This window comes from Castor canadensis, chromosome 11 (genome assembly GCF_047511655.1).
Source record: "Castor canadensis chromosome 11, mCasCan1.hap1v2, whole genome shotgun sequence".
Classification (NCBI taxonomy): Eukaryota; Metazoa; Chordata; class Mammalia; order Rodentia; family Castoridae; genus Castor; species Castor canadensis.
In genome coordinates, this window is record NC_133396.1 from 41,908,429 (window position 1) to 41,934,571 (window position 26,143).

General features: G+C 41.0%; 3 protein-coding genes across 8 annotated transcripts in view; 1 reads left to right on the forward strand and 2 right to left on the reverse strand.

The window, feature by feature from the left end:
- LOC109683327 (arf-GAP with dual PH domain-containing protein 2) overlaps positions 1–12,093 on the reverse strand; it is a 44,317-nt gene extending 32,224 nt beyond the window's left edge. The window contains exon 1 of one of the 4 annotated variants that reach the window (XM_074046417.1): positions 11,465–11,996. In XM_074046417.1, the coding sequence (XP_073902518.1) occupies positions 11,465–11,481 (17 nt within the window). In that variant the 5' untranslated portion in view covers positions 11,482–11,996. Of the gene's footprint in view, positions 1–11,464 lie in introns of all 4 variants that reach the window. The other 3 variants (XM_074046418.1, XM_074046414.1, XM_074046413.1) reach the window with 3 other exon arrangements.
- LOC109693259 (transcription elongation factor, mitochondrial) lies at positions 12,072–19,203 on the forward strand. 2 transcript variants are annotated; one of them, XM_074046420.1, is made up of 4 exons: positions 12,072–12,205; positions 14,040–14,500; positions 17,689–17,838; positions 18,573–19,203. In XM_074046420.1, exons 1-4 carry the CDS (start codon positions 12,175–12,177, stop codon positions 19,002–19,004), a joined length of 1,074 nt encoding a protein of 357 aa, XP_073902521.1. In that variant the 5' UTR covers positions 12,072–12,174; the 3' UTR covers positions 19,005–19,203. The 2 variants fall into 2 exon arrangements, with proteins under 2 accessions (XP_073902521.1, XP_073902520.1); XM_074046419.1 differs by lacking the exon at positions 12,072–12,205 and adding an exon at positions 12,216–12,449.
- A 1,891-nt stretch (positions 19,204–21,094) lies between these two features.
- Positions 21,095–26,143, reverse strand: part of Atad5 (ATPase family AAA domain containing 5) — a 46,022-nt gene continuing 40,973 nt past the window's right edge. The window contains exons 21-23 of one of the 2 annotated variants that reach the window (XM_074046409.1): positions 24,789–25,654; positions 23,783–23,941; positions 21,095–23,678 (exon numbers count right to left, since the gene is read on the reverse strand). In XM_074046409.1, the coding sequence (XP_073902510.1) occupies positions 23,600–23,678; positions 23,783–23,941; positions 24,789–25,654 (1,104 nt within the window). In that variant the 3' untranslated portion in view covers positions 21,095–23,599. Of the gene's footprint in view, positions 23,679–23,782; positions 23,942–24,788; positions 25,655–26,143 lie in introns of those variants that run through there. The other variant, XM_074046410.1, reaches the window with a different exon arrangement.

Here is a 26,143-nt window from a genome sequence, read left to right on the forward strand (position 1 = left end):
ACTTTTTTTTTTTTTCTTCATTCTGGGGTATGAACTCAGGATCTCATGCTTCCTAGGCAGACACTCTACCGCTTGAACCACTCTGCCAGCCCTGTTTTCTGGTGGGTATTTTTGAGCCCTGTTTTCTGGTGGGTATTTTTGGGTTAGGGACTCACAAATTATTTGCCTGGAGCTGGCCTTAAACTGCAGTCCTCCTGATCTCTGCCTCCTGAGTAGTTAGATTACAGGCACGAGCTGCTGGTGCCAAATGATTAAGGGGTCTTGAACCTCACTTTCATTAGTGCCCTTCCTGTCTCCTTGACATCATAGTCAGTGACTCACTGGGCTTCTTATATAATACATTCTGTACGTTCTTTGTCGCCTCTGTGGATAAACACCCATCTATCATACACAAATGGCGTAATGCACATGTATGATGGCCAATAGCTGACATTCCAGCTCATCTGTCCACACCTGCATTCAACACAGACACACACACCCCAGCATGATATAATGGGTAGAATCCAGGGTTCCACAAATTCAGGATTTAGGTGTTGACTTAATCACTTCCCGTTTGTCCTTGGACAGGTTCACTCACTTCTCTGAGTCTGGGATTTTGAGATCTACCTAACAGTCTTTGAAATGGCACATAAGGTCCTCAAATCACAGTAGTCATCTTGCTTCCTTGCCTCCTCTCTGGTCAGCTCATGGGATTGTCATCTGGAATGCCGAATGTCATTTCCCATCATCCCCAGGGTGGAGGAGGTCAAACCACCAAGCTTGGAGGAGGGAGCGGGAAACATTCCTAAAACAAGCAGCCATAAGGGGTCTTGACCCAGTGTCTTGGGGGAGAGGAGGGATTGGTGTAGCTCAGGAGCAGCCACAGAGGAAGCAGTGACAGAGCCAACTGGGGTCAGAGGGCAGGAAGCTGTTTACCAAACAAGTCCAGGGATGATTCATTTCCACTGCTTTTCGATGAAAAGGGGACAGAAATAAATCTCCCAGGAGGAAGATGGGAAAGGCAACCTAAGGTATGAAGACAGAAGGAGGGGGAGGAGGAAAGAAGGGACAAGCCAAGGACATTTCTCTTCTGCACATCAACAGGCAAAGTTGTGATGCTGGAGGTGGTTCTTTGGAACCCCATCCTTTGCAGTCTGTGCTCCTTGGCTTCTCGGAGCTGCTCTCTTCTGGTGCTTTGACTATGTCCCCTCCCTAGAGGTCCCACAAAACAAAAACCAAAGAAAATACAGCATCTCATTCCCAGTAAGGAGTTAGAGGCCGAAAGGTCCCCTTGGCTTCCCCTCTTCCCTTCTTAACTTTTGGAGACTTCAACAGGAATCAAAGTCTTAAGGTGGAATTCTAGACATCTCAGAGGGGATAAAAAAATAGTACTGTCCTTTGTTGAGGGGAGGGTGAAAAATGTGGTTATTGACACCCAGTGTTCCTCAGAAGAGTTCCACACACCCATACAGACGAGCTTCACGATGCCCCTCCAAGGGTACAGGCATCACGCCACTTTGTAGAAGAGAAGGGTGGACCTCAGAGCTCTTCCCCAATGTCATGTGGTCAAATAAGTAGCAGAACAGGGGATGAAGTCTGGGTGTCCCATTGTGGCGTTGTTTAGTCCTGGTTTATTTCATAAAGTCCTTATGCTTACTTCCTTATATGTAAATATTTAATGTGTACAATGTGATTTGATATACATATACATTGTGTAATGACTACCACAGTCAACACCCTGGTCACCATCATGCTGTACCTTAGATACCTAGAACTTGTTTGTCTCATAACTGAAAGTTTGTATCCTTTGTTTTCACTATTTCCAAAACATTTTCATCACCCCAAACAGAAACTTTGTAGTCCACTCCTGTTATCAGCTCAGCTTCTGTGTTCAGAAATCAGAAGCTGCTCCATAGGGAAGAGATCTGTGACAGATGCTGTTGCACCCCAACTGACTCTGAGCACCATGACCCAGGAGTTGAGGGGCAGGGTGGGTTGAGGCAGTCTCTCTGGTGTGCTCAGACCGCAGCTGCTGGGGTGAGGGAGAAGCCGGGGCCCTGGGACAGAATGTCCTCTGTAAATAAAGCTTCCATGGTCCCTCAGTGCACAAACATCCAGCCGTGTTCTCAGACCACTGACTGTCCAGTTGAGCTGAGCTGAGCTGCGGAGGGGCTGGAAGAAAGCCTTCAACCGCATTCCCAGGAATAGACTCAAGATCCCCAAGGAATAGAGCATGACCCCCCCTTGTCAATTTTAAATAATTATGTTTATTAGTTTTAGAACTTAAACTATAATTATAGGGAATTTGGAAAATATGGTACCGAAGGAGAAAACCCTGCCAATGATGGCCACCATTTCTTCAGAGACTAGTGTGTCAGGTTGGATGTAGGCATGCATGATTCCACTTACTCTGTCACAACCCTGAGATAGAGACTAGTTTTATGCTCATTTTACAGATGAGGCAACTGCCCCAGAGAGAGGTTAAGTAAAATTTTCCAAGCACATAAGCAAGATGAAGCATACAAAATGATGCATAGTCCTGGAGCTGGGATTCGAATCCAAGTTGGCCTTGAATCCATTTCACCAATTCATCAAGTTGACCCACAGGAACCTGACTTACAAAAATGGCAACGCCATGCAGTTCAACCTAATAGTATGCTTTGAATACTATCATTAACTGCCACCAACTATCATTAACTTTTTTGTGAGTTTCCTTCTGGTCTTTCAGGAATATTTTAATATGATTGAGGCTACAATTTTCATACAACTTTTTTACTTTTTTCTGTAAGAAGTCTCACATTATATCATTGAGGATGTTTCTTAAGATCATTTTAATGACAAGTAGTCAAAGAACATTTCCTTACTGTTGGATATATTTGTCATTAAGGACAAACTTCCTTACTACTGGACTTACACGTTGTGATCAATTTTTTTTGTGTGTGTGGTACTGGGGTTTGAACTCAGGGCCTACACCCTGAGCCACTCCACCAGCCCTTTTTTATGATGGGCTTTTTCAAGATAGGGTCTCTCGAACTATTTATCAGGGCTAGTTTGGAACCATGATCCTCCTGATCTCTGCCTCCTGAGTAGCTTAGGATTGCAGGCGTGAGCCACTGGTGCCCAACCAATTTTTAAATGGACATAATGCTATAATGATTGTTATTGTACCTTTTTCCTTTGTTTTTCTTTTTTTTGAGACATGATCTCATTATGTAGTCCAGGTTGACTTCTAACTCTTGATCCTTCTACCTCAGCCTTCCAAGCAGCTGAGATTACAGGTGTGTCCCACTGGGCCTAGCACTCTCAATGATTTTTTTTTTTCCAAAACATTAACAACACTTTATTAAAAGAAAAGGAAAGAGGGCTGGTGGAGTGGCTCAAGCAGTAAGAGTGCCTGTGCACCTGTCTAGCAAGTGTGAGACCAAGTTCAACCCCAGTGCTGCCAAAAACAAAACCAAAAAAAACGGCAAAAGAAGCAGTGCCTCTTCCAGGTGGCATGGATGCCCTGATGATTTTTTATCCTTAAAAATCGTACTTTTGCTGGATGCTGGTGGTTCACACCTGTAATCCTAGCTACTTGGGAGGCTAAGATTGGGAAGACTGTGGTTCCAGGCCAGAAAAAACAAAAAATTCCCAAGAACCCATTTCAACCAAGAGCTGAGTATGGCACTGTGAGCCTGTCATCATCTACTGTGAGACGTTTAAGGAGGATGGCAGTCCAGGCCACCTGCATAGTAACCAGAGCAGAAAGGGTTGGGGTGTGGCTCAAGTGGTAAGAGTGCCTGAGTTTAAACTCTAGTACTACCACCCCCTGCAACCAAAGCATATTTTCAAGCACCACGCTATACTCTAATTGCTTGCTGGCTTACTGGTCTCCTTCTTTCTAAACCTTCATGAGGACAAGAGTGGGAGACTTGTGTTCTTTGCTGCATCCCAGCACCTCGATAGATGTTTGCTAAATAAATGAAGAAACTAGTCTGGGGAGAGTGCTTACTTAGGGTAAAGGCCTTGAGATTCCACCCCAGTACTGCCAAAAAAACAAAACAAAACAAACAACAATTAATGAAGAAATGAGTACTAGTAAAAGTAATAAAGTGAGAAGTCCTGGAATCACAAAAATGTTTTCCCCTTTGAAGGAAAGAAATACCAGGCAGGCAAAAGAAATACTTGACAATGAAGCAGCCAAAAGAACCACATCAACTTTCCCTACATATTTCTATGTTCAACAACAGGGAATAATCCAGGGCCCAAGGGACTCCAGTCCAACATTATCAAGGAGTTTTCTCACTCACTCATTAAATACTTACCAGGAGCCCACTATGTGCCAGGTGCTGGGGATACAGATGCCCTCATGGAGCTTACTTTCAATTTGGGGAGACAAAAACCAAACAGAGAAACAAATATACATATACACAATATGGCATAAGCATAACAAGTGCTATAAAGAAGAATAAACAAATAAAGAGATCGAAAGGAATAGAAGATGCTGGGCTTTTTTTTTAGTACTGGAGTTTGAACTCAGTTCTTTGCATTTTCTAGGCAATCACTCTACCACTTGAGCCACACCTCCAACCCTAGAAGATACTATTTTGATGGGAAGGTCAAGGAAGTCTTCTTTGAAAAAGAGCAAAAACCCTTTCCTCTTTGAAAAAAGCAAAGATCTGAAGGAAGGAGTCAAGATTATCCTATACCTACCCAAGACAGGAGTGTCCAGGGAAAGCAAACAGCAAGAGCAAAGGTAATAAGGTTTTTTTCTTTTTTTTTTTTTTTTGGTACAGGGGCTTGAACTCAGGGCCTTCACCTTGAGCCACTCCACCAGCCCAATTTTTTTTTCTTTTTCTTTTTTTTTTTTGTGAAGGGTTTTTTTTGAGATAGGGTCTTGCAAACTGTTTACCCGGGCTGGCTTGGAACCGCAATTCTCTTGATCTCTGCCTCCTGAGTAGCTAAGATCACAGGTGTGAGCCACTGGTGCTCAGCAGTCCTAAGGTCTTAATATGCTTGGCATGTGCTCTGTTCACCTCCTTTGATTTGAGCACAGAATTGTCCAATTCCACTGACAGCACGCCTTGCTCATGCTGCTCCTCTCCCCTCCTCTACCCCAGTTCCAGTCAGTCTAGCAATCTTCTGCCTCCATGTCCACATTCAAATCTTCCTCCCTACAGCTTCCCCTGTGTTCAAATTTCTATTACAGTGATCATCACTTTGTACCATGATGGTTTCTAGGATTGTTTTGTTTCAGTCAGTAGTGATGACCTGGTTAAGAACAGATTGCCATATTAATCTTTGTATCCTTGGTACCTAGAAGGTATTGAGCCCAAAGCTTGCAGGCTGATCCATTTCTATGAAATGCCCAGGTTCTGCTAATCCATAGATAGAAAGTAGATTAGTAGTTTCGGGGAGGAGGCAGGGTGGAAAATGGGGATAGACTAAAGAATAACTGTTAAATAGCCACAAGGTTTCCTTTTGAGTATGGGAAATGTTCTGGAACTAGACAGTGGTGACAGTTACACAATATTGTGACTGTACTATGCTGCTTAATTGTATGTTAAAATGATTAAAATGATGAATTTTATGCCATGTGAATTTTGCCATAATTTTAAAAAGAAAGTGGTTCAATCAAGTGGAATTAAGACCATCACTGCACAGGCAGTCCAGCGTATAAAGGTGTGCACTCTAGCTGGGAGCTGGTGGCTTACACCTGTAATCCTCAGTAGGCAGAGATCAGGAGGATCATGGTTCAAAGCCATCCCAGGCAAATAGTTTGTGAGATCCTATCTCAAAAAAACCCATCACAAAAAAAAAAAGGGCTGGTGGAGTGGCTCATGGTGTAGGCCCTGAGTTCAAACTCCAACACCGCAAAAAAAAAAAGTGAGTATTCTGAATAAAATGTGACAACCCAACAGTGACCCAGATAATTGAAAAATTCATCTTTGAGAACTGAAGAGCCAGAAAATAAGTCCTGAGTAGACACATGATCACACTTTACATTTTATACCATCACAAGAGTGCTAAGTGAGAAATTACTCATGAAGGTTTAGTCACAACTACAATTGAAAAGATTACATCTGTTGGAAATTGGAATACTGAGGGAGGGTGCGGATCCTCCTATGAAACTAGAATTAAAACAGGGCTCAAAAAAGTCCAGATGTGATGGTGCATGCTTGTAATCCTAGCACTCAGCAGGCTGAGGCAAGAAGATCACAAAGTTAAGACCAGCCCGTGTTATAAGAGAGACCCCGTCTCATTAGAAAAAAAAAAAAAAAAAAAAGAAAGAAAGCTAGGTGCTGGTGTCTAAAGCCTGTACTCCTAGCTACTCAGGAGGATCACAGTTCGAAGCCTGCCCAGGCAAATAGTTCTAGAGACCCTATCTCATCAAAACAAAACAAAACATCAAAAAAAGGGCTGATGAAGTTGCTCAAGGTGTAGGCCCTGAGTTCACCCAGTACTGCAAAACAACAACAGCAACAACAAAAAACACCAAAACCCAAAAATCCTGGGCTCAAGAATCCCAAACTTTTAGGAATAGGCCTATAATCCCAGAACTCAGGATACAGAGGCAAGAGGATTTTGAGTTCAAAATTAGCCTGACTACATAGCCAAACTGTGTCTCAAAAAAAAAAAAAAATCTATCTTACTTGAATTATCTATCTAGCTTTAATTATACCTGTTTAACATAATGGTTGTCTTGCAGAGCACCTGGTTCTTCAGGTTGTTTCTTAGACTATGATGCCTCATCTTCATCCAGATCATCAACTGTCCAATTAATAACATCTCTAATTGAATAACATTTTGTGGTGTACCAATGAGTTATATGATTTCATTTCCACAATAGTCTATCATAGTACTTAGAGCTTCATTTTGCAAAAGAGAAAACTGTTCTAGTAAGAAGCAAACTGAGAACTGGGTGCCAGTGCCTCACACCTGTAATCCTAGCTACTCAGGAGGTAGAGATCACGAGGGTCATAATTCAAAGCCAGACTGGGCAAATAGTTTGCAAAACCCTATCTCAAAAAAACCCTTCACAAAGAGGACTGGTGGAGTGACTCAAGGTGTAGCCCCTGAGTTCAAGCCCCAGTACTGAAAAAAAAAAAGAAAGAAGTGGAGACACATCTGTAATCTGTTTTGCTTTTGCTTTTTTGGTGAGACTGGGGTTTGAACTCAAGGCTCTATGTTTGCACATATGTAGTCTGTAGCAGTGTTGGAGTTGGAGCCCAAGTATCCTGATTCTGTGTCTCAAATTGAGAGGTTTTTTTTTTTTTTTTTGCAAATTTGCTTAATAATTTTAGTTCTATGAAATATTGAAAAATAAGAAAATAGAACATCCCAGATAAGGATTAGTTGGACTAATTATCCCTTTATAAAATATCACCACGGGAGTCGGCCAAGATATGTCAGGTGCTCCCTGCCCTGAATGCCTGAATGATATGCAAGAATCTGCAGCCCTTTCTTGGGATTCTGACTGCATTTCAGGAGGTGAATGATTTTGAGGACTAAACAGAGTAGATTATGTCACTAAGTAAACTTTCAGACCTTATATGATGCAAATCTAATTCAAAGAAATTTTGAAAATTAAAAATTTAAGTAATCTCTTATTGAACTATAACCACTACAGAAAATTGCACAAATCATAAGCATACAGCTAGATACAGTTTTTAGGGGGTGGAGTTGAACTCAGGACTTTGCTTTTGCAAAGCAGGCCCTCTACTACTTGAGCCACACATCCAGTCCTTTATTTTGCTCTGGTTATTTTGAAGATAGAGTTTCCTGAACTATTTGCTCAGGCTGGCCTCGAACCTCAATCCTCCCAATCTCAGTCTCCCAAGTATGTAGGATTACTGGCAGGAGCCACCGGCACCCAGCAGCTTGATGGATTTTACAAAGTGCTCATGGTGTTTAATTAGAACCCAGAGCTTGGGGGTGGGGAAGGAGATGGTAGATATCCTAAAAAACTCCTATTTCTGCCAAGTGCAGTTCTGCCAGTTTTACAAAATGATTCTACAGACTCACACTTCCACCAGCATGTATGAGGTTTCCTTGCTAAAACTCCAATCCATTGGTCCATCAGTAACGTCAGTCTTCTTCATTTTCAATATCCTCATAAATATGTAGTGGTATCACAATGTGGTAGAGAAATTTGCATTTCCCTAATGATTAATAAAATTTAACACCTTTTATTTTATTCTTTTTTGGCAGTACCAGGGATTAAACTCAGGGCCTTGTGCTTGCTCTACCTCTTGAGCCACTCCTTCAAGTCCTTTTGCTTTTAGTTTTATTTTTCAGATAGGGTCTCACACTTTTGCCCAGGCTGGCCTCAAAGTGAGATCCTCTTATCTCCACTTTCTGAGTAGCTGGGATCACAGGCATTTGCCACCACAACTGGCTTTGAATACCTTTTTTTCTCTTATTTGTCATTTGAATATCCTCTAGGTAAATTACCTATTTACTCTGCCCATTTTTTAAAATTGGGTTCCTTTTTTCTGTCCTTGGGATGAAACCCAGGGCCTCATGTATACTAGGCAAACACTGCTACTGAACCAATTCCCCAGCTGAATTACCTTTTCTTACTAATTTCCAGGAATTTTGAAAATATATTCTGAATACAAGTTCTTTGTTAGTTATATTGCTGCAAATATCACTGTAGCTTGCCTTTTTACCCTCTCAAAGGTGCCTACTATTAAACTATTTTTCCTTAACTTCCATGCTTTTGTAAATGCCCTGTTTAATATTTGCCTATCTCAAGGTCATGAAGCTATAATGGAGAATTCATTTGTAATGTTTTCTCCAAACAAAATTAACCTGAGTTAACCTGAGCTAGGGTGATAAAAAAAAAAGTGAGGAAGAATTTCTGGAGGAAGATGACGACTTTCATTTTGAAGTCACGGCGTCGGATTTACAGTGACTCATGAGCACTGGTTGTCCCTTCCCTACCACCTCCAGTCTCTGGTCAAAGTATAGTTTTGAGCAAATGCTCTGAGGGATGAGGGAGCTTCCCCTCAAGGCCACTAATAATTAGTTCTGCAGAACAGGTGATGGGTTAATGGGAACTAGTGTTGGCTGAACCTTTAGACTGTGTGGGTTCTCTGCATCCAGTTTCTCATTAATTCTCCAAGCACTCCTGTGAGGCAAGTGCCATTGTCTCCATTTTACAAAGGAGGAAGCAGAGGCTCAGAGACAGTAAGAAACTGCTAAGCTCCTGTGGTTTGTAAGTGCTTGGTTGAGTCTTGCCAGTGAACCACAACTATCTGTGAAAGCACCAGAACTTCTCAGGTATCAGTTTCCTAGGGCTACTGAAACAAATTACTGTGAATTTTGTGGCTTAAAATAACAGAATTTCATTCTCTCATCACGACTGTCATCCCAGCTATGTGAGAGGCATAAATAGGAGGACCATGGTCCAGGCTGGCCCAGGCAAAAACTGAGACCCTACTCAAAAAATCAAAAAAAAGGTTGGGGAAGTGGCTCAAGTGGTAGAGCACCTATTTAGCAAGCACGAGGCCGTTCAAACTCCAGTACTGCCAAAAACAACAAAAAAATTATTATCTTACAGTTCAGAAGGCCAGAAGTCTAAAAACGGTATGTCATCAAGGTTGGTTCCTTGTGAGGGCTCTGTTCCCTGCCATTCTATGTTCATGTTCACACAGCATTTACAACGGCCAGGCTCTGGACAACTGTCCCAATGCAGTGTAATCTCTTTTCTCCCTCTCACTGGAGTTTTAGACCCCAGGAACAAACCCCATGGGAAGACAGCATTTCAGTTCATCTTCAGGGTACAGACATGAGTTATGGGTCTAAATAAACAAAGAATTGGGATGGGGCAGAAGATATGCATAATTAAACAATTCCAATCAAGTGTGTTCCAATGGTTAGAGGTGGCGCTGGCCAGGTGGGGCCTGTTTGACAATTATCTCAGTACTTGCTTTTCGAGAGTTCCAGTGAACTTGAGGGGAGCAATCTGGTTCCCATGAGGCGATTACTGTGCTCCAGGTACAGCCTCATCTTATAGGTAATTGTCCTTTTTATTTATTTTTTGTGGTACTGGGGTTTGAACTCAGGCCCACACACTTGCTAGGCAGGCGCTCTACCACTGGAGCCACTCCACCCGCCCCACTGTCCTTTGAGGTGATTTGTCCTTTGAGGTTCCGCTGTTCCTTAGTAGTAGTTTTTCTCTTTCGTTAAGACTGGGGTTTGAATGCAGGGCTTTGCGCTTGCAGAGCAGGCACTCTATCACTTGAGCCACACCTCCAGTCTATTTTGCTCTGGTTATTTTGGAGATGGGGGGGTCTCTTGAACTATTTGCCTGGGCTGGCCTCAAACCTCCTATCTTTGCCTCCCAATTAGCTAGGATTACAGGATTGAGCCAACAGCACCTGGCTTAGTTTTTTTGTTTTTTTTTTTCTGGTGGGACTAGAGTTTGAACTCAGGGCTTGAGCCACAACTCCAATCCCTTAGGGGTAGTTTCTGTCCCTTGTCATAAAGATGTTATTGATCAGTTCTGTCCTTCCTAGACCCCAAGGTGATTGCAAAATGACTGCAGAGAATGGCTTAGAGCAAAGACATACAAAATGGAGGCAGGGATGCCAAGCTTTTCTCTTGCTTTCAGTTACTTCATGGGACTGAATAAAGAGTCAGTGCTTTTCAGCAAAAGCAATTTAAGTACTTCTTACAGGACTGCATCTGGCATTTTCACCTTTTTTGTTTGTGCTGTGCTGGGGTTATCCAGTCTCATGCAAGGTAGGCAAGAACTCTACCACTGAGTTACACCCTTAACCCCTACCTCATTTTAACTAATTATAATTATCTTATTCCCAAACAAGTTCACTTTTTTTTTTTTTTTTTTTTGTGGTACTGGGGAGTTTGTACTGGGGCCTACACCTTGAGCCACTCCTTCAGCCCTTTTTTTGTGATGGGTATTTCCGAGATAGGGTCTTTAGAACTATTTGCCAGGGCTGACTTTGAACCTCGATTCTCCTGATCTCTGCTTCCTGAGTAGCTAGGATTACAGGTGTGAGTCACCAGTGTCTGGCACAAGTTCATATTCTGAGGTCTGAGGCCTCAACCCAACTTTTTTAAATGATGCAATTCAACCGTAACAGCACATTAAATGTGAATGACCTCTGGAATGGAAAGGAAATAATTTCCTTCTGATTTGAAAGATTTTACACAAAAAAGCTGACTTTATTTCTTGTTATATTCCCAAATTCCACAGAAACCACCAAGATTCTTAAAATTACTGTAACTTTTTTTTTGAGGCAGTAGCTAGCCTAGGCTGACCTCGAAGTCGGGAATCCTCCTACCTCAGCTTCCCAAGTGTTGTGTGCCACCACAACCGACTCTTTTACGAGCAATTCTTATTAATACTTAGATTCTTCCCATCCCCAGTGCCTTCGAGACAAATATCCAGAAGGACAAGAGATCCACTGATGCCCAGAAAAACACAAACCTACCACCTTCCCTCTCCCTCCTGAATTCCCTGTTTTTCACAAACCTGATTAAAGTCTCCATCTTCCAGGAAGAATGCTTTTCTCTCCTTTCCTTATGTCTCCCAGGTTCAGTTCCTCCCTGCTCCCTCTTCCGTGGGAAGCTACAGTAGCTTCCCCACTCCTCTCCTTACTCCAGGCTCTTCACCTCCAATCCAGCCTCACATTGGCTACAAATAGCTGGTTCTTCTAGGAACACCCCTCCAGTCTGACTTTGTAACTCAAAAAGCAGAGATCTGCTGTATCTATTCAACCTTTCCACCCTGCATTGAAAGACCAAACTCCATACTTCCAAATGAACTACAGTCCCCAGTACCCACGCCATCCCCTCCTACCTTGCCCTTCCCTAATCCTGCCTGCCCTCTCTTCCTTGCCGAGCTTCTCAAACACTTCGCCTGTCTCCTCGTTATTTCCCTCTACTCTGTGATATGTTTATCATGTACTTATCTACGCTCCTCAACCTGCGTGTCTGCAATAAACTTCGTCTTCCCCAAACACCGACCTTAAGTACTACAGACTAAATTTAGTCTAGGCGTTTCCTTCCGGAAGATCCCGCCCGCTCAGCATCCAACCGGAAGAAGGCCGCTGGCAAACCGCAGGCAACGCATTGCTTCCTCTGGACGCACCTCGCTTCGGCCGGAACCTTTCTGCCCAGCCCACGCCGGGGGCTTTTGAGTGAAGCACGCAGGAACCGGAAAGACTGTACGAATATCGGAGGATGATCAGTCCTTGGCTCCTCAAGGCGGGAGGTAGGGTGTTTGGAGTACAGCTGGTTTCCCACTTGCCATCAGCCTCTGATCCTAAAGGGTGGCTCTCCTCGTGTCCCGTACGCGTGGAGCGCGGGCCGGGCTGACGGGATGGCGGTGGTCCCCGAGTCTCGGGCCTTGGGGCCTCTCGGGCTCCTTCCCGAGCGGGCGGCAGGCGGAGGATTCGGATCCCAGCATCAGCTTGCTTACCTCCGGCCGCCTCCGTGTCCGAGGCGCTTTGCACTGCGTTAGTTTTTCATCGTGTGGTGTTTGTTCTGCTTGCAAAAAACTTAGCCATGGTAGAAATCTTGAGAAGTGTCCGGAAGGAAATAAAGCCATCCTTAAATATAAAACCTTTGGGCTGGGAGAATGGGTGAAGTGGTAGAGCGCCTGATAGCAAGCATGAATGGATGATAGTACCGCATCTATGTAGTGTATCTCTACATAGGTAGATACACGTTACATATATGTACACATAGAGAGATACACACACACCATATATGTAGTGGTACCGAGTTCAAACCCCAGTATCGCCAAATATATGTAAAATACATTCTGTACATAAAATATGTATTATATATATTTTTATATAGTTTGTATATTGCAAGTACATTACATATAATGTATATAAAATTGTAATATGTGTATATGTTGGCGGTACTGGGGTTTGAACTTAGGGTCTTAGCACTTTCTAGGCAGGCAGTCTACCACCAGCCCTAAACATTTCTTAGAAATGTATAAGATTTCATTTTCTTTAGTTCCACCAGACGAAAAACTAGTGAAAATGGAAATGGAGGTAAATCCCTGTAATGTTACAAATATTTTTAAAAAGTCAAATAATCGAAATTACTATTTTAACAAAAAACGAAGCAGTTCTGGGGCTAGAACCCAGGGCTTTGAGCATGCTGGTCAAGAACTCTACCTGCCACTGAACTATACTTTCAGCCCTTAACTACAACTTTTTTTTTTTTTTTTTGCAGTACTGGGGTTTGAATTCACCAGGGCTTCACACTTTCTAGGCAGGGCCTCTGCACTGAAGCCACACCTCCAATCCTTCCTGCTCTTGTTGTTTTGAAGGGTCTTGCATTTTTTTCCCCCAGACCAGCCTTGATCAAGATCCTCCTATTTTAATTCTCCCACCATAGCTCGGATGACTGGCTCACACCACCTTTTTCTGTTGAGAAAAGACAGGCTTGGAACTGTGATCCTCCCAAACTCAGCCTCGAAGGTAGATATGGTTATAGGTATGAGCCACTGCCCCCCTCCCCCAACTACAACTTCTTGATTGGTATAAAATACAATTTCTAGGTAGTGAAACTTAGGAGTGATCCTTAAATATCAGAGGACATTGCTTGTGACTTAAAAGCAACAAAAGTGTCTGGGTGCAGTGGCTGGCATCTGTGATCCCAAGCTACTTGGGAGGCAGAGATTAGGAGGAACTAGTTTCTAGGCCCTCGATGCCATCTCAACCAATAAACTTTTTGCAGTGGTGTGCACCTGTGATCCCAGATACTTCAGAAGGCATAAATAGGATCTGGGAAAAGTAACTACAGCAAAAATGGCAGGGAAGTTGGATCAAGTGATAGAGCACCTACTTAGCAAGTGCAATACCTAAGGTCAAACCCCAGTACTGCCAAATAAAAAAACTCAAAAAAACCTGAAAACAAAAGCCCTAGTTAAAACCTATTTTAAAGATAATTCTGCACAGCTTACTATGGTCCAGTATTTCTTAAATTATATGCAAGTCTATGTGACTTTGCAAAAGATCCTGCCAAGCTTGTAACTTACACTAAAAGTAGGACATCCCAACTTAAATTTTGCTAAATTTTCCTTCTAGGATGGTGGAGATGCTTTTCAGTCCCACTGGAGTCATCCCTGACTCAGGCCTTCCGTAATTTCTGCTGCGGGAAAAAATTCTCTGCATCTGAGAAAATTCTTACCAATGTTGCTATCGGTGATGAGAATGCAAAGGAGTCTGGAAAAGCACTTGACAAGCTCTTCTCTTCAGAACAGCAGGCCTCTATCTTGCATGTGTTGAATACAGCATCGAAGAAGGAACTTGAAGCTTTCAAATTGCTTCGTGGAAGAAAATCCATCAATATTGTAGAGCACAGAGAAAAGTTTGGGCCATTTCAAAATTTGGAGAGTTTGGTGAATGTGCCCTTGTTACAGTATAAAACTGCTGTTCAAGTTTGTAACTCCATTCTTTTTCCAGAGACTGGAAAGAAAAAAAGAAAGTCATGGGAAAACCAGCTGGGAAAGCTCATCAAACCAGACATTGAAAGAGAGAGACTTAAGGTATACACTTTTTTCTTAGGGTCTGTTTTACTGCTTAATATTTAAGAACTTACTCTGTAAAATACTGTTCTGAGCATTGGGTTGGGGGGTACTAAGACAGGGTTCTTCAGGTTTAGTTGGTGGATCTAGACATACTCTTACTTATATATATATATATATATAGTATTTGAGTTACTTGACACAATAGTTACACACTGAACTTTGGAGGAACTTAGGTCCTGTGTTAGTTAATACCCCTTGATAAAATGTTCTCTTATCCCACCAACAATAATAAGCATCATTTTTTTTCTAGAACAGTGGTTCTCAGTGTTTTGGGGGAATATGAATAATTTTTGAAAACCTGATGAAAGCTATGGACTGTCTCATGTGTGTGTGTGTGTGTGTGTGTGTGTGTGTGTGTGTGTATGTGAGATACTCATCCATTTACATGTATCCCTGCATGGCACACATACTCAGAATGCTGCATATACACTCAGGGACTGTATGGATGTGGACTTCATGGACTCAGAATAGAACTGCTTCAGTTGATCAGGAACATGTTTCATCCATGTGGGTTTTTTCTTTTTTTTGCAGTTCTGGGGCTTGAACTAAGGGATTCAAACTTGCTATTATCCACATTTTTCAGGGAGGATTGTCATCCAGATTCATAGCTAAAACTGTTTATACTCACATTATAGTGGGGTTGCATCTTATTTAGCGTGCTGGGATTTGAACTCAGAGCCTCATGTTAGGCAGGCACTCTGTCACTTGAACCATACCCCCAGCCCTCTTTGCTTTACTAATTATCTTTCAGATAGGGTTTAGCTGTATGCTTGGGCCAGATTGGATCATGATCCTCCTATTTATGCTTCACACCATAGCTCAGATTACAGGCACATATGACTATGCCCAATTTATTTGTTGAGATGGATCTTGCTAATTTACCTGGACTGACCTCCAAATGTGATTCTCTGGATATCTACTTTCTAGGTAGCTGGGATTATAGGAATGAGCCATTGCACCTGGCTTGGGGAGTAGTTTTTTTTTTTTTGGTAGGACTGGGGTTTGAACTTGGGCTTTGCACTTGCAAAGAAGACACTTTTCTGCTTGAGCCACACCTCCAGTCAGTTTTGGTCTGGTTATTTTGGAGATGGGGGTCTCTCGAACTATTTGCCTGGGCTGGCCTGGAACCTCCATCCTCCCAATCTCAGCCTCTCAAGTAGCTAGGATTACAGGTGTAAGCCACTGGTGCCCAGCTGTGGTTAGGTTTTAAAGTCAATATATGTGGATAAAATTGTGTAGTGAGCTCCTTTTTTAAAAAAAAAAATCTTGCTGGGTTAGGAGGCACATACCTGTAATCCCAGCTATGAGGAAGGATCACAGTCTGAGGCTGGCCATGGGCAAAAAAGGGAGACCCTATCTGAAAAATAACCTAAAACAAAAAAGGGCTGGAGGTGTGGCTCAAGTGGCAAGCTTAAGGCCCTGAGTTCAAACCCTAGTATAGTATAGCCAAAAAAAAAAATCTTTTGCACAAAGAGTTGCTACATGCAAATGATTCAGTAATGTTCATGCACACTACAGTTTGAGAGCCACTGAGCTAAAAAAAAGAAATCTGTATTTTTCATTTTGCAGAAACTATTCTGCCTTTTTTCTTTTCTAGTCAGGGTCTCTCTGTAGCCCAGGCTGGCCTTGAACTCTCAATTCTGTCTCTGTCTCCTGACAGAGACACAGATTTGTGCCAGCACAACCTGGCTATTATTCTGCCTTTAAGCCAGGGACTGGGTACATGGCTCAAGTGGTAGAGCACCTGCCTAGCAAGCATATAGTCCTGTACCACCAAAAACAAATAAAACAACAAAGAAACACCTCTTTTTCGCTGACCTTCTCAACTTAATTTGCCTCCAATCTTCATCTTGATTAATGGTGCCATTCAGTCACTGGAGGAAAACACTGGTCACCATAGGCTCCTCCCACTATCTCTAACCTATTTCTTTTCCTTCTGTCATTGTGTTTTATTTTTAATTTTTTTTGTTACTTATTTTGTGAGATAGGGTTTCACTATGTAGCCCAGGCTGGCCTTGACCTCACACTCCTCCTGCCTCAGCCTCCTGCTTGCTGGGATTAAAGACAGGTATCCCACATCCAGACTGATTTTTAATATTCTGTCATATTAGTACCTAACACAAATCCTTACCTTTCATCTAATCTTCTCCAGTCCATTTCCCACACAGCTGTCAGTGATTTTTCTGAAATGTGAATCTTACGTTATTCCTTAAAATATATGCTCTAGAGCTAGGCGTGGTATGCATGCCTCTGATCCCAGCTTCTTCTTCTTCTTCTTCTTTTTTTTTTTTTTAATTTGTTTATTCATATGTGTATACATTGTTTGGGCTGTTTCTTCCCCCTATCCCCCCACCCCCTGATCCCAGCTTCTTGTGAAACTGAGGCAAAAGGATCACAGGTTCAAGTCCCACCTGGGCTACATAGTGCAATGTTGTCTTAAAACACACACACACACAACACACACACACACACACACATGCGCGCACGCACGCGCACAGCACTTTGGTGACCCTCTGTAGTTGTCAGGATAAAGCAAGTTCCTTAATTCTATAGAAGTCTGTCTCTACCTCTTTGTCCTTTACCCACTCAGTCTTTATTCCAGTGAGGTGAGAGGTCAGTCTTACCTTTGCAGACATCTGGGTAAAATAACTTCCCATTTATCATTTTACCCATTCTCCTAGTCCTCCAATAAATCTTCTTGGCTCCTTCTCCTTGCACAGTAACTGTTGTATGGTGATATTTATTTTCATTGCAGTACTGGGGGTAAACTCATGGCCTTGTGCCTGCTAGGCCAGCACTCTACCACCTGAACCATGCCCACAGCCTTTTGGTTGATTTTGAGTAGGGTCGCTATAATTTTTGCCTGGGCTGGGCTCAAACTCGAGATCTCCCTGCCTCTGCCTCCCGTGTAGCTGGGATTACAGGCCTGCATCACCCCACATGGCTTGGCCAAATTTCTTATGAGATAGTTATGTTCCTTATTTTCTACTATCTAATACAGACCCTGCCAACACTTTAATAATTCTCAGTTCAGAAACTAAATAAATGTATATTACATAAATGAGTTAGGATTCTGAATTTGTAGATTAGACTTTGCACCTGTTAAAATGTTTGCATTTATAATTAAACCAGACCTTTTGCTTTAGGCAGTTAAGAGCATTGTATCTATTGTTTTTGGTACTCGAAGAATTGCATGGGCGCACCTTGATCGTAAATTGACAGTACTGGATTGGCAGCAAAGTGACTGTCGGAAACTAATGAATAGACCACACTCATCATCAGTCTATTTAGAAGAGGTAAGGCAGTTGCACCTCCAAATTCCTGTTACTTGTGCACCTCCTTGTGCATTCCTACATATCTCCTTGTATAGTTTAATTTTCTAGTTCTAAAAGGAATGTAAATAGGAAGGAGTTTGCTTTTTGTACTTCTCACTGTTCTGTTGTTTTTGTCACCTTTGATTTTTTGATTAGTTGAAGAAATGCCCCATGTCAAAGGCAGACATTGAGAAAATGAGTGGTAAACTATATTACTCTAATGTTACACAACATTACCATTGTCTTTTAAGCTTATTTTCAAAATGCTATCGCTTGTCTCATGAAATGCGCAGGAATTATCACGGTGATGCTCATGAAAACTGTAGTGCAGCAAGCATCTTGTCATGTGCAGAGATGACCAGTTCTTAGCTAATTGTTCTAACCCTGTGCTTTACCCTAGAACATTTTAAACAGTTGATAAACACTTTAACTTTACTAATTTTATATTCAAAATAGAAATTATGCAGCCTATTTCATAGAGGAAGAAACTAGTAGTTCCAAGGACTGACCAGCTTATCTTGGCTTGTTCTTGAGAGAACCATGACCAGAAATGGGCTGCCCATAAAAAAGCTTTTCAGTTATTTAAAAATTTTCAATAGCAGTGTAAGTTACCTGATTATAATAGTTTAAGATACCAATGGGACAGAAAGGGGGCCCAAACATAAAACTTAATGATTTCCGCTCTTATTTTGTCTTTTTTCTTTTCTTTTTTAAAGATTTCTTCAGTCATTTCAAAGATGCCTAAAGCAGATTTCTATGTTCTAGAAAAAACAGGACTTTCCATTCAGAACTCATCTCTGTTTCCCATACTGTTACATTTTCACATCACGGAGGCCATGTTGTATGCCTTACTAAATAGAGCTTTTGCTCAGGACGGCCAGCACCGGGTGCTGAGCATGAATCGAAATGCAGTGGGGAAGCACTTTGAACTGATGATTGGCGACACTCGCACTAGTGGGAAAGAACTGGTGAAGCAGCTCCTCTCCGAATCTGTACTGAAGGCAGAGCCACGGGTGTTCTTCCCACCAGAGAAGATGGTGCACTACAGACAGATGTTTTTACCTACAGACCCATACCGGATAGAAGAGTTTTATGACTCACTACTACAGGCTGTTGCTTTCTATGAATTAGCAGTTTTTGATACTTAGCCTTAGAACACTGAGATTAATGAACCTACTCTGTTATTTTAATTTATTCTAAAATTGTAAAACCAACTGTTCTGAATACCCATGTTAATGGAGAAAACACGTCTTTAGTGTATTCTTTGTTTATAAAGTCAGATTTTTGGGTGTGAAATGGTGTACGCAATAATAAGTCAAGACCAAATCAATAAATATTTTATTTTGAGATACTGTGCCTTTCCAGTTAATAAGGTGCCTGCCCAGACAGCCAGAATAAGAAACAAAGTTATCTTTCTGTAAAAGCAAATACCAGCTGGGCACTGTGGCTCATGCTTGTAATCCTAGCTACTTGGGAGGCTGAGATTGGGAGGATCTTCGTTCGAGACCAATGTGGGCAAATATTTTACAAGACCCCATCTCCAAAATAACCAAAGCAAAATGGGCTGGAACTATACCCCAAGTGGTAGAGTGCTTGCCTAGCAATGCACAAAACCCTGGGTTTATCCCCAGTACTATAAGAAAAAATCCCAGTCTTACCAAAAATAAAAACAAATACCACTCACTTCCACATCTATAATCCCAGCACTTGGGAAGGTAAGGCAGGAGAATTTGTGGATTACATAGGGAGACTCTGGGTCAAAAAACTAAAAAATCAAAAAATGGCTGGAGGCATGGCTTGAGTGGTAGAGCACCTGCCTAGCAAGATGAGGCTCTGAATTCAAACCCCAGAACCACCCAAAATAAAACCCAAAAACAAAACACCATCTATACTAAGGATTTGCATTACCATATTATTAAAACAGAGAATGATTTTTCTGGGTGGTACTTAAGACAATCACAACTTATTCTCCAGGTAGAATGTGACTTGACAGTGTCTATAAGAGGCAATTTTCTTTTTTTGATTGGTGGTGGTATGTGGGACTGAATTCAGGGTTTTGCACTTGCTAGGCAGGCACTCTACCGTTTGAGCCACTCCATCAGCCCTGCAAGAGGCAATTTTTATCAGCTGAAATCTATTAACCCCACAACATTTTCTAATGGACTTTTTTTTACTTTGAAGTACCTCGACCATCTTTTGATTAAAATATCACACTTCCATTTTTTTCTTCATCCCTCTCAGTTTTCCATTATGACTGTCATAATTTGGGGACTCATTAAATCTTCTATACTGAACCCAAATCTTTTTTTTTTTTTTTTTAATTGGTGATACTAGGGTTTGAACTTGGCCTCACGCTTGCTAGGCAAGTGCTCTACCACTTGAGTCACTTGGTCTCTTGAACTATTCGCCTGGGCTATTCATCTGGGCTGGCTTAGAACTGCAATCCTAAAAAACAAAGAATTGACCTCTGCTTCCTAGGTAGCCAGGATTATGTGTGAGCCACTGGCGCCTGGCTTTAAATCTGTTGTTTAATCCAAAATAAAAATATGCTTGTTGGAAAAAAAAAGACTCATGCCTGTAATTCTAGCTACTCAGGAAGCTGAGATCTGGCCAGCCCAGGTAAATAGTTCACAAAACTCCATCTCCAAAACAACTACAGCAAAATCTACTGGAGGTGTGGCTCAAGTGGTAGAGTGACTGCTTTGCAAATGCAAAGTCCCAAGTTTAAACTTGTCCCACCAAAAAAAAAAAAAAGTATAAAGCAAGGAGAAGTCCTGCTACAAGCTACTACAACTCTCCAGTGTTGGTGAGCAGTCTAGACTTGCCATGCACTTGTAAGCTTCCACATTTACATATGTGATTGTGTACTTATAAATCTCTGCCTTTGAAATAGTGTAGATTGCTCAAACTGTGCATGTCAAAAAGGAAATTATTCTCTTCACCAGCTATCCAGTTATTTATTTCAGAACATGTCATTCTACCTCCTACATATTTCTGGAAATAGCTATACATGAAAATGTGTCAATTTTAGGAATTAAGAGGATGGGGCAAAGTATTTAAGTCATCAAAATTTGTTGCTTTCATCACAAGATTGAATCTAAACTTTATAGGAATCTGTCACAGTTAAGAATGAAAGGGGGGGAGAGGGAGGGGGGGAGTGGGTGGTAAGGGAGGGGGCGGGGGCAGGGGGGAGAAATGACCCAAGCCTTGTATGCAATATGAATAATAAAAGAAAAGAAAAAAAGAATGAAAAGCTGGAGTTGGATGTGGTGGTGCACTAGGGAGGCTGAAGCAGGATCATGAGTTTGAGGCCAGCCTGGCCTACAGAGTGAGACCCCGCCTCAAAAACACAACAACAAAAAAAGCTTGGGTGCAGAAGCTATTTGAGAGGCAGAGAGATCAGGAGGACCTCAGTTCAAGGCCAGCCCAGGCAAAAAGTTAGTGAGACACTCCCCCACCCCCCCCAACCAATAAGCTGGATGTCACTTCCAGCTACACAGGTGGCTATAGGCAGGAAGTCATAGGTAGAAGGATCTGAGGCCAGTCCTGAGCAAATACGAGACCCTATTTGAAAAATGACTAAGAAAAAAAAAAACCATGAAATTTTACTCCAAATTATATCAAATCTAGTTGGGCTCATGCCTGTAATCCTAGCTATTTGGTTCAAGATCAGCCTGGGCAAATAGTTCTTGTGATACCACCTCCAAAATAAACCAGAGTAAATGGGCTGGGGTGTGGCTTAAGCAGTAGAGTGCTTGCTTTGTAAGTACTGAAGTCTTGAGTTCAAATACCAGTCCCACCAAATTATATATACATATATACACACATATTATCTCAAATGTGTCTCTATTAAGGAGGAAGATAGCCCCCACTATTTGCTGGTTTTTTGTTTTATCTTGAGTACAGTTCTATGGAGTTAACTTATTTTGGTTCATCAATTGTTGAGAATTATCAGAGACTTTCTAATAACAAAACACCTAATTAATAGCTAAATGGTCACCATTAGGACCTCAGTTGTACAGGGATGTAATCTCGATAAAGCCTATATCCAAACCTACACAACATATACATTTACCAAGATGATTACATCTTGAACTCCTATTTAAATACCACATAAAGCCCTTAGCTTTAATCTTTAATCATATCAGTATACTTATCAATACAAGAAAAAGTAGCCTAAACAAATAAGAGGTAAAAATAAGTCTTTGTACACATTTGTAAACAGGTATGCACCTATACTTTAAAAAAATTACAGAATTAGGATCCTTTAGAGTTAAAAATACAATTCATCAGATAATGTATCTGAATATTAAGATATTATACAATCTAAACATTTGAAACATGGAGTGATTTTAAACACACTTGATTATCTTACTGCAAAATAATTTTAAATGAAATGTGATGTTTTAAAATCTTGCTAAAAGAGTAAAAAATATGTACTTTAAAAAAAAACCATAAAACTTGCCAAGGTATTATACCTTGTGCTTGTAATTACAGCTGTTTAGAAGGCTGAAGCAGGACCTCTTGAGCTTGAGAGTTTGGGGTCAGCCTGGGCAACATATCCAGACCCTTTCTCAAAAACAAAATAGGGCTGGGGTTCTATGTTTATAGGGAGGGTGCTTCCCGAGAATGTGTGCAACATCCTTGATTTGATCCCTTGATAAAATCAAAAACACAAACTTTAGCCAGGCACTGGTGGGTTATACCTGTAATCCTTGCTACTCAGAAGGCAGAGATCAGGAGGATCGAGGTTTGAGGCCAGCCTGGGCAAATAGTTGTCGAGACCCTATCTTGAAAATACCCAACACAAAAAAGGGCTAGCGGTGTGGCTCAAGTGATAGAGATCATGCCTAACAAGCATGAGGCCCTGAGTTCAAACACCATATCACAAAAACAAAAATAATAATAATAATAAAATTTAAAAAACAGCATAACCTTTAATAGAAATAGCTGTTATGCAGAAGCCCTATGGTAGAATCCTCCTTTGTTGTTGTTTTAGTGAACAGTAGTAGCTTGTCCAAAATAGATATATTAATATCATCAACATCTTTATGAAGTAAAACATCAATGATGCAGAAATCAAAGAAAAATTTACAAGGCAAATTATTTGAGTTGGCAAAATATACAAAATATTACGTATACAGAGGTTCAAACAAAATTTATGAAAGCTGTAATTTGGAATGTTCAATAATTCAATGATAAAATGGTAAAAAGTATATTAGAAATACACTTACAGAAAGTGCTGTTTTAAAAGATGAAGCTTAATTTTCTTCCTAGGAAGTTTCCTTAAATATTGCATTTATAATTTTATGTTCTGTGTTTTGTAAACTTCCTTTAGAAAGAATATCATCCATGAGCCTCATATGTACAGCATGACAGAGCACTGACATGAGGAGAGGGAAAGATTAAAGGGCAACAGGAAAGGGAAAGGTTACAGATTAGTTTAGCAATGAAGCATCTTTAGAAATGTCTTAGACAGCTCTATCTCCTACAAACAGCTCACTCACATACAAAAATTACACCAAAGAGAAATTAGATAATATTAAAAAATTCAGTAAAAACTACAATAATATATATAATTTTAACTCAAAATTTTCATTTTAAATATTTGCACAGCAATAAAAAATACAAACAGATTGTTTCAAATGTACATTGAGAAATATTCTTCCATGAAAATCAACATAGTACAAAAATGCCTGTTACGGACCACATGCTCTGTACAAGGCTTTGTTAATGAGGACTCTTAAGGGAAGTCAGCTGCCAGTGCATTCACTGTCTCTTTTGGAATGTCAAGGTGAATTCCTTCAAAATAGTGCAGGAACCTATCAAAGTTATAAAGAGCAATATAATTTAATATTTCCATCTGAGCATATTTATTAATCTTGAAATAGCTATCTAAAATGTTACTTTTTAAAATAATCTTTACCTTCTTTTATTTTTCCCTTGTTCTTTTAGCTTCTCAATCCTACAAATGTTCCGAAGAGTTGGCAGGTATTCAACGATGCTAGCTTGCTTATTACCGAGGCTCAGAAGAGATCGACTAGAGAACACGCTTTTAATGACTGCTGTCCTCTTCCAAGCATCACTGCAAATTAAAAGTAATGCATTAGTTTTTAGCTTTAAGGCCCAATAAAAAATGTAATGATTCGAAACATAACCAGTTCCCTGTCTCTGATCTACACTGATGACACTTCTAGATTAATTTCTTGTCAACACACCAATCACTCCCATAATCTTTTTTTTTTTTTTTTTTTTTTTTTTTTTGAGAAAGGGGTCTCCCTATGTAGCTCAGGCTGACTACAAATTCACAATCCTCCTACCTCAGCCTCTCTAGTGCTGGGATTACAGACATGAGCCAGTATACCCAATTTTTTTTTTTTTTTTGGTTGGGAGGTTGGGTTTGAACTTAGGACTTCACACTTGCAGAGCAGGTGCTCTACTGCGTGAGGCACACATCCAGTCCATTTTGCTCTGGTTATTTTGGAGATGAAGTCTCATGAACTGTTGGCCTGGGCAGACCTGAAACTGCCATCCTCGAGATCTCAGCTTCCCACATAGCGAGGATTACAGGGATGAGCCACTGGAGCCCAGCCATACTGAAAACCTTTTTTTCTTTTTTTTTACAGGGCCTCACACTTGGTAGGCAGGTGCTCTGCCACTTGAGCCACTCTACCAGTCCATACTGAAAAATCGTAATGGCTGACTGCTGTCTGTCACAGCAAGTGCAGACCGCTTCACTAGCATTCAAGGGTTTCCCAAAACTAGCCCATCCTCGTCCTCCTGCAATCAGGCTGGTCTTCCATTAACGTGAAGGGCACACCATGATCAGCAGGTCAACAGTGCCAGCAGACCAGCAGTAAGAATGAGGAAACCAGTGATTCCCCTTGCCATTTATTACTGAGAAATGAAAAGCAGAAAGAAAGATGACTTACTCCACATTAGCTGCTGACTGGCTAAAGCATACATTATTGCGCTTTTGTGAAACACAAAAAGTAAGATCACTGGTTGGGTCTCCTCCTAATTTCTTGCAAGAATTCAAGGAGGATTCCAATGCTTTTGAAATAGTGGAAGAACATTTAGTAAAGCTGAGAGCTTCTGCGGCTGCCTTTAATTCTCCAAAGGTTTGAGAAGTCCATCCATCACTATTCTCCAGACTGAACTCATCACAAAGTCCACTTTTAACCTTTCCACTTGTCCAAAGAAAGTCATTTTGACTAAAGTCCTTCTGTTCCCGTCCATCAGTTAAAAGGGCATCTAAGAAGGACATGTTATCCATGAACTCAGTAAGAGAATTTAAACAATGAGAAACAAGGATAGAACATTTTTTTTCTGCGGGTGTTTTAGGAGGATGAGGAATAGATTCAATGTTAGACTCTAAACATTCCTTTAGTTTCTTTGGCTCTGGATTGCTCTCTTTGTCTCTGGCTTTGCTTTCTTCTAAAGTTGAGGACAACTCAGGGGATAGGCTAATAAACTCATCAGAAAAATCCAAACCAGTGTCAAATAAGTCACTATCATCTAGTGTCACCATCTTTTTCTTAGGCTTCTTTTTCTGTGACTTTCTCAATGGCTGTTCTCCTTCAGACTGTTTCCCAGCAAGATAAGTCACACTAGGTGTTGCTGCACTGGCATCCACAGTTACTGCTGAGCCACAGATGTTTTTCACTGCTGGAATAATGTCAACTGGTAATGGGAGAATGAACTCAAGATTACTATATAAAAAGTCTACATTTCGCACGTGGAATTCCATAAGAAGCTGGATGAGTTTATGCCATTCTTCCTTTGTTGTGATTTTGTGCTGAAAAGCAATTTTGAGTAAAGAAATGTTATAACAGGACATATTTTAAACAGTTTTTTACACATATGAAAAGAGCTGTTTCTATTCTCTTTTCAAAATTTAAGTTACTATCCCTTATAATTTTATTGATTTACAATTACTACATCAAAATAGTACTAATAGGACTGTGGATGTAGCTAAGTGGTAGAGCGCTTGCCTAACGTGCAAATCACTGGGTTCTATCCCTAGCACTAAAGAAAAACAACAAAAAAAAGGCAGTGAGTCTGAAAATTAAACTTACACCATTAATTTGCAGAACTAAATGCTCCAGTATTAGTAGAGCTGAGGCTCAAGTGGGAGAGCACTTACTTGCCCAGCAAGCACAAGACCCTGAACTCAAACCCCACTGCTGCAAAAAACAAAAACAAAAACATATACTTCAATTCAGTAATTAGATCATTCATTTAAAAACTACCTTGAGGGCTGGCAGAGTGACTCAAGTGGTAGAGG

Coding starts and splice junctions, on each gene's coding strand:
- LOC109693259 (XM_074046419.1), top strand. CDS start 12,314: ATGGCGGTGGTCCCCGAGTCTCGGGCCTTGGGGCCTCTCGGGCTCCTT. Junction 12,450..14,039: donor TCCGAGGCGCTTTGCACTGC/GTTAGTTTTTCA, acceptor TTTTCCTTCTAG/GATGGTGGAGATGCTTTTCA. Junction 17,839..18,572: donor CATCAGTCTATTTAGAAGAG/GTAAGGCAGTTG, acceptor TCTTTTTTAAAG/ATTTCTTCAGTCATTTCAAA.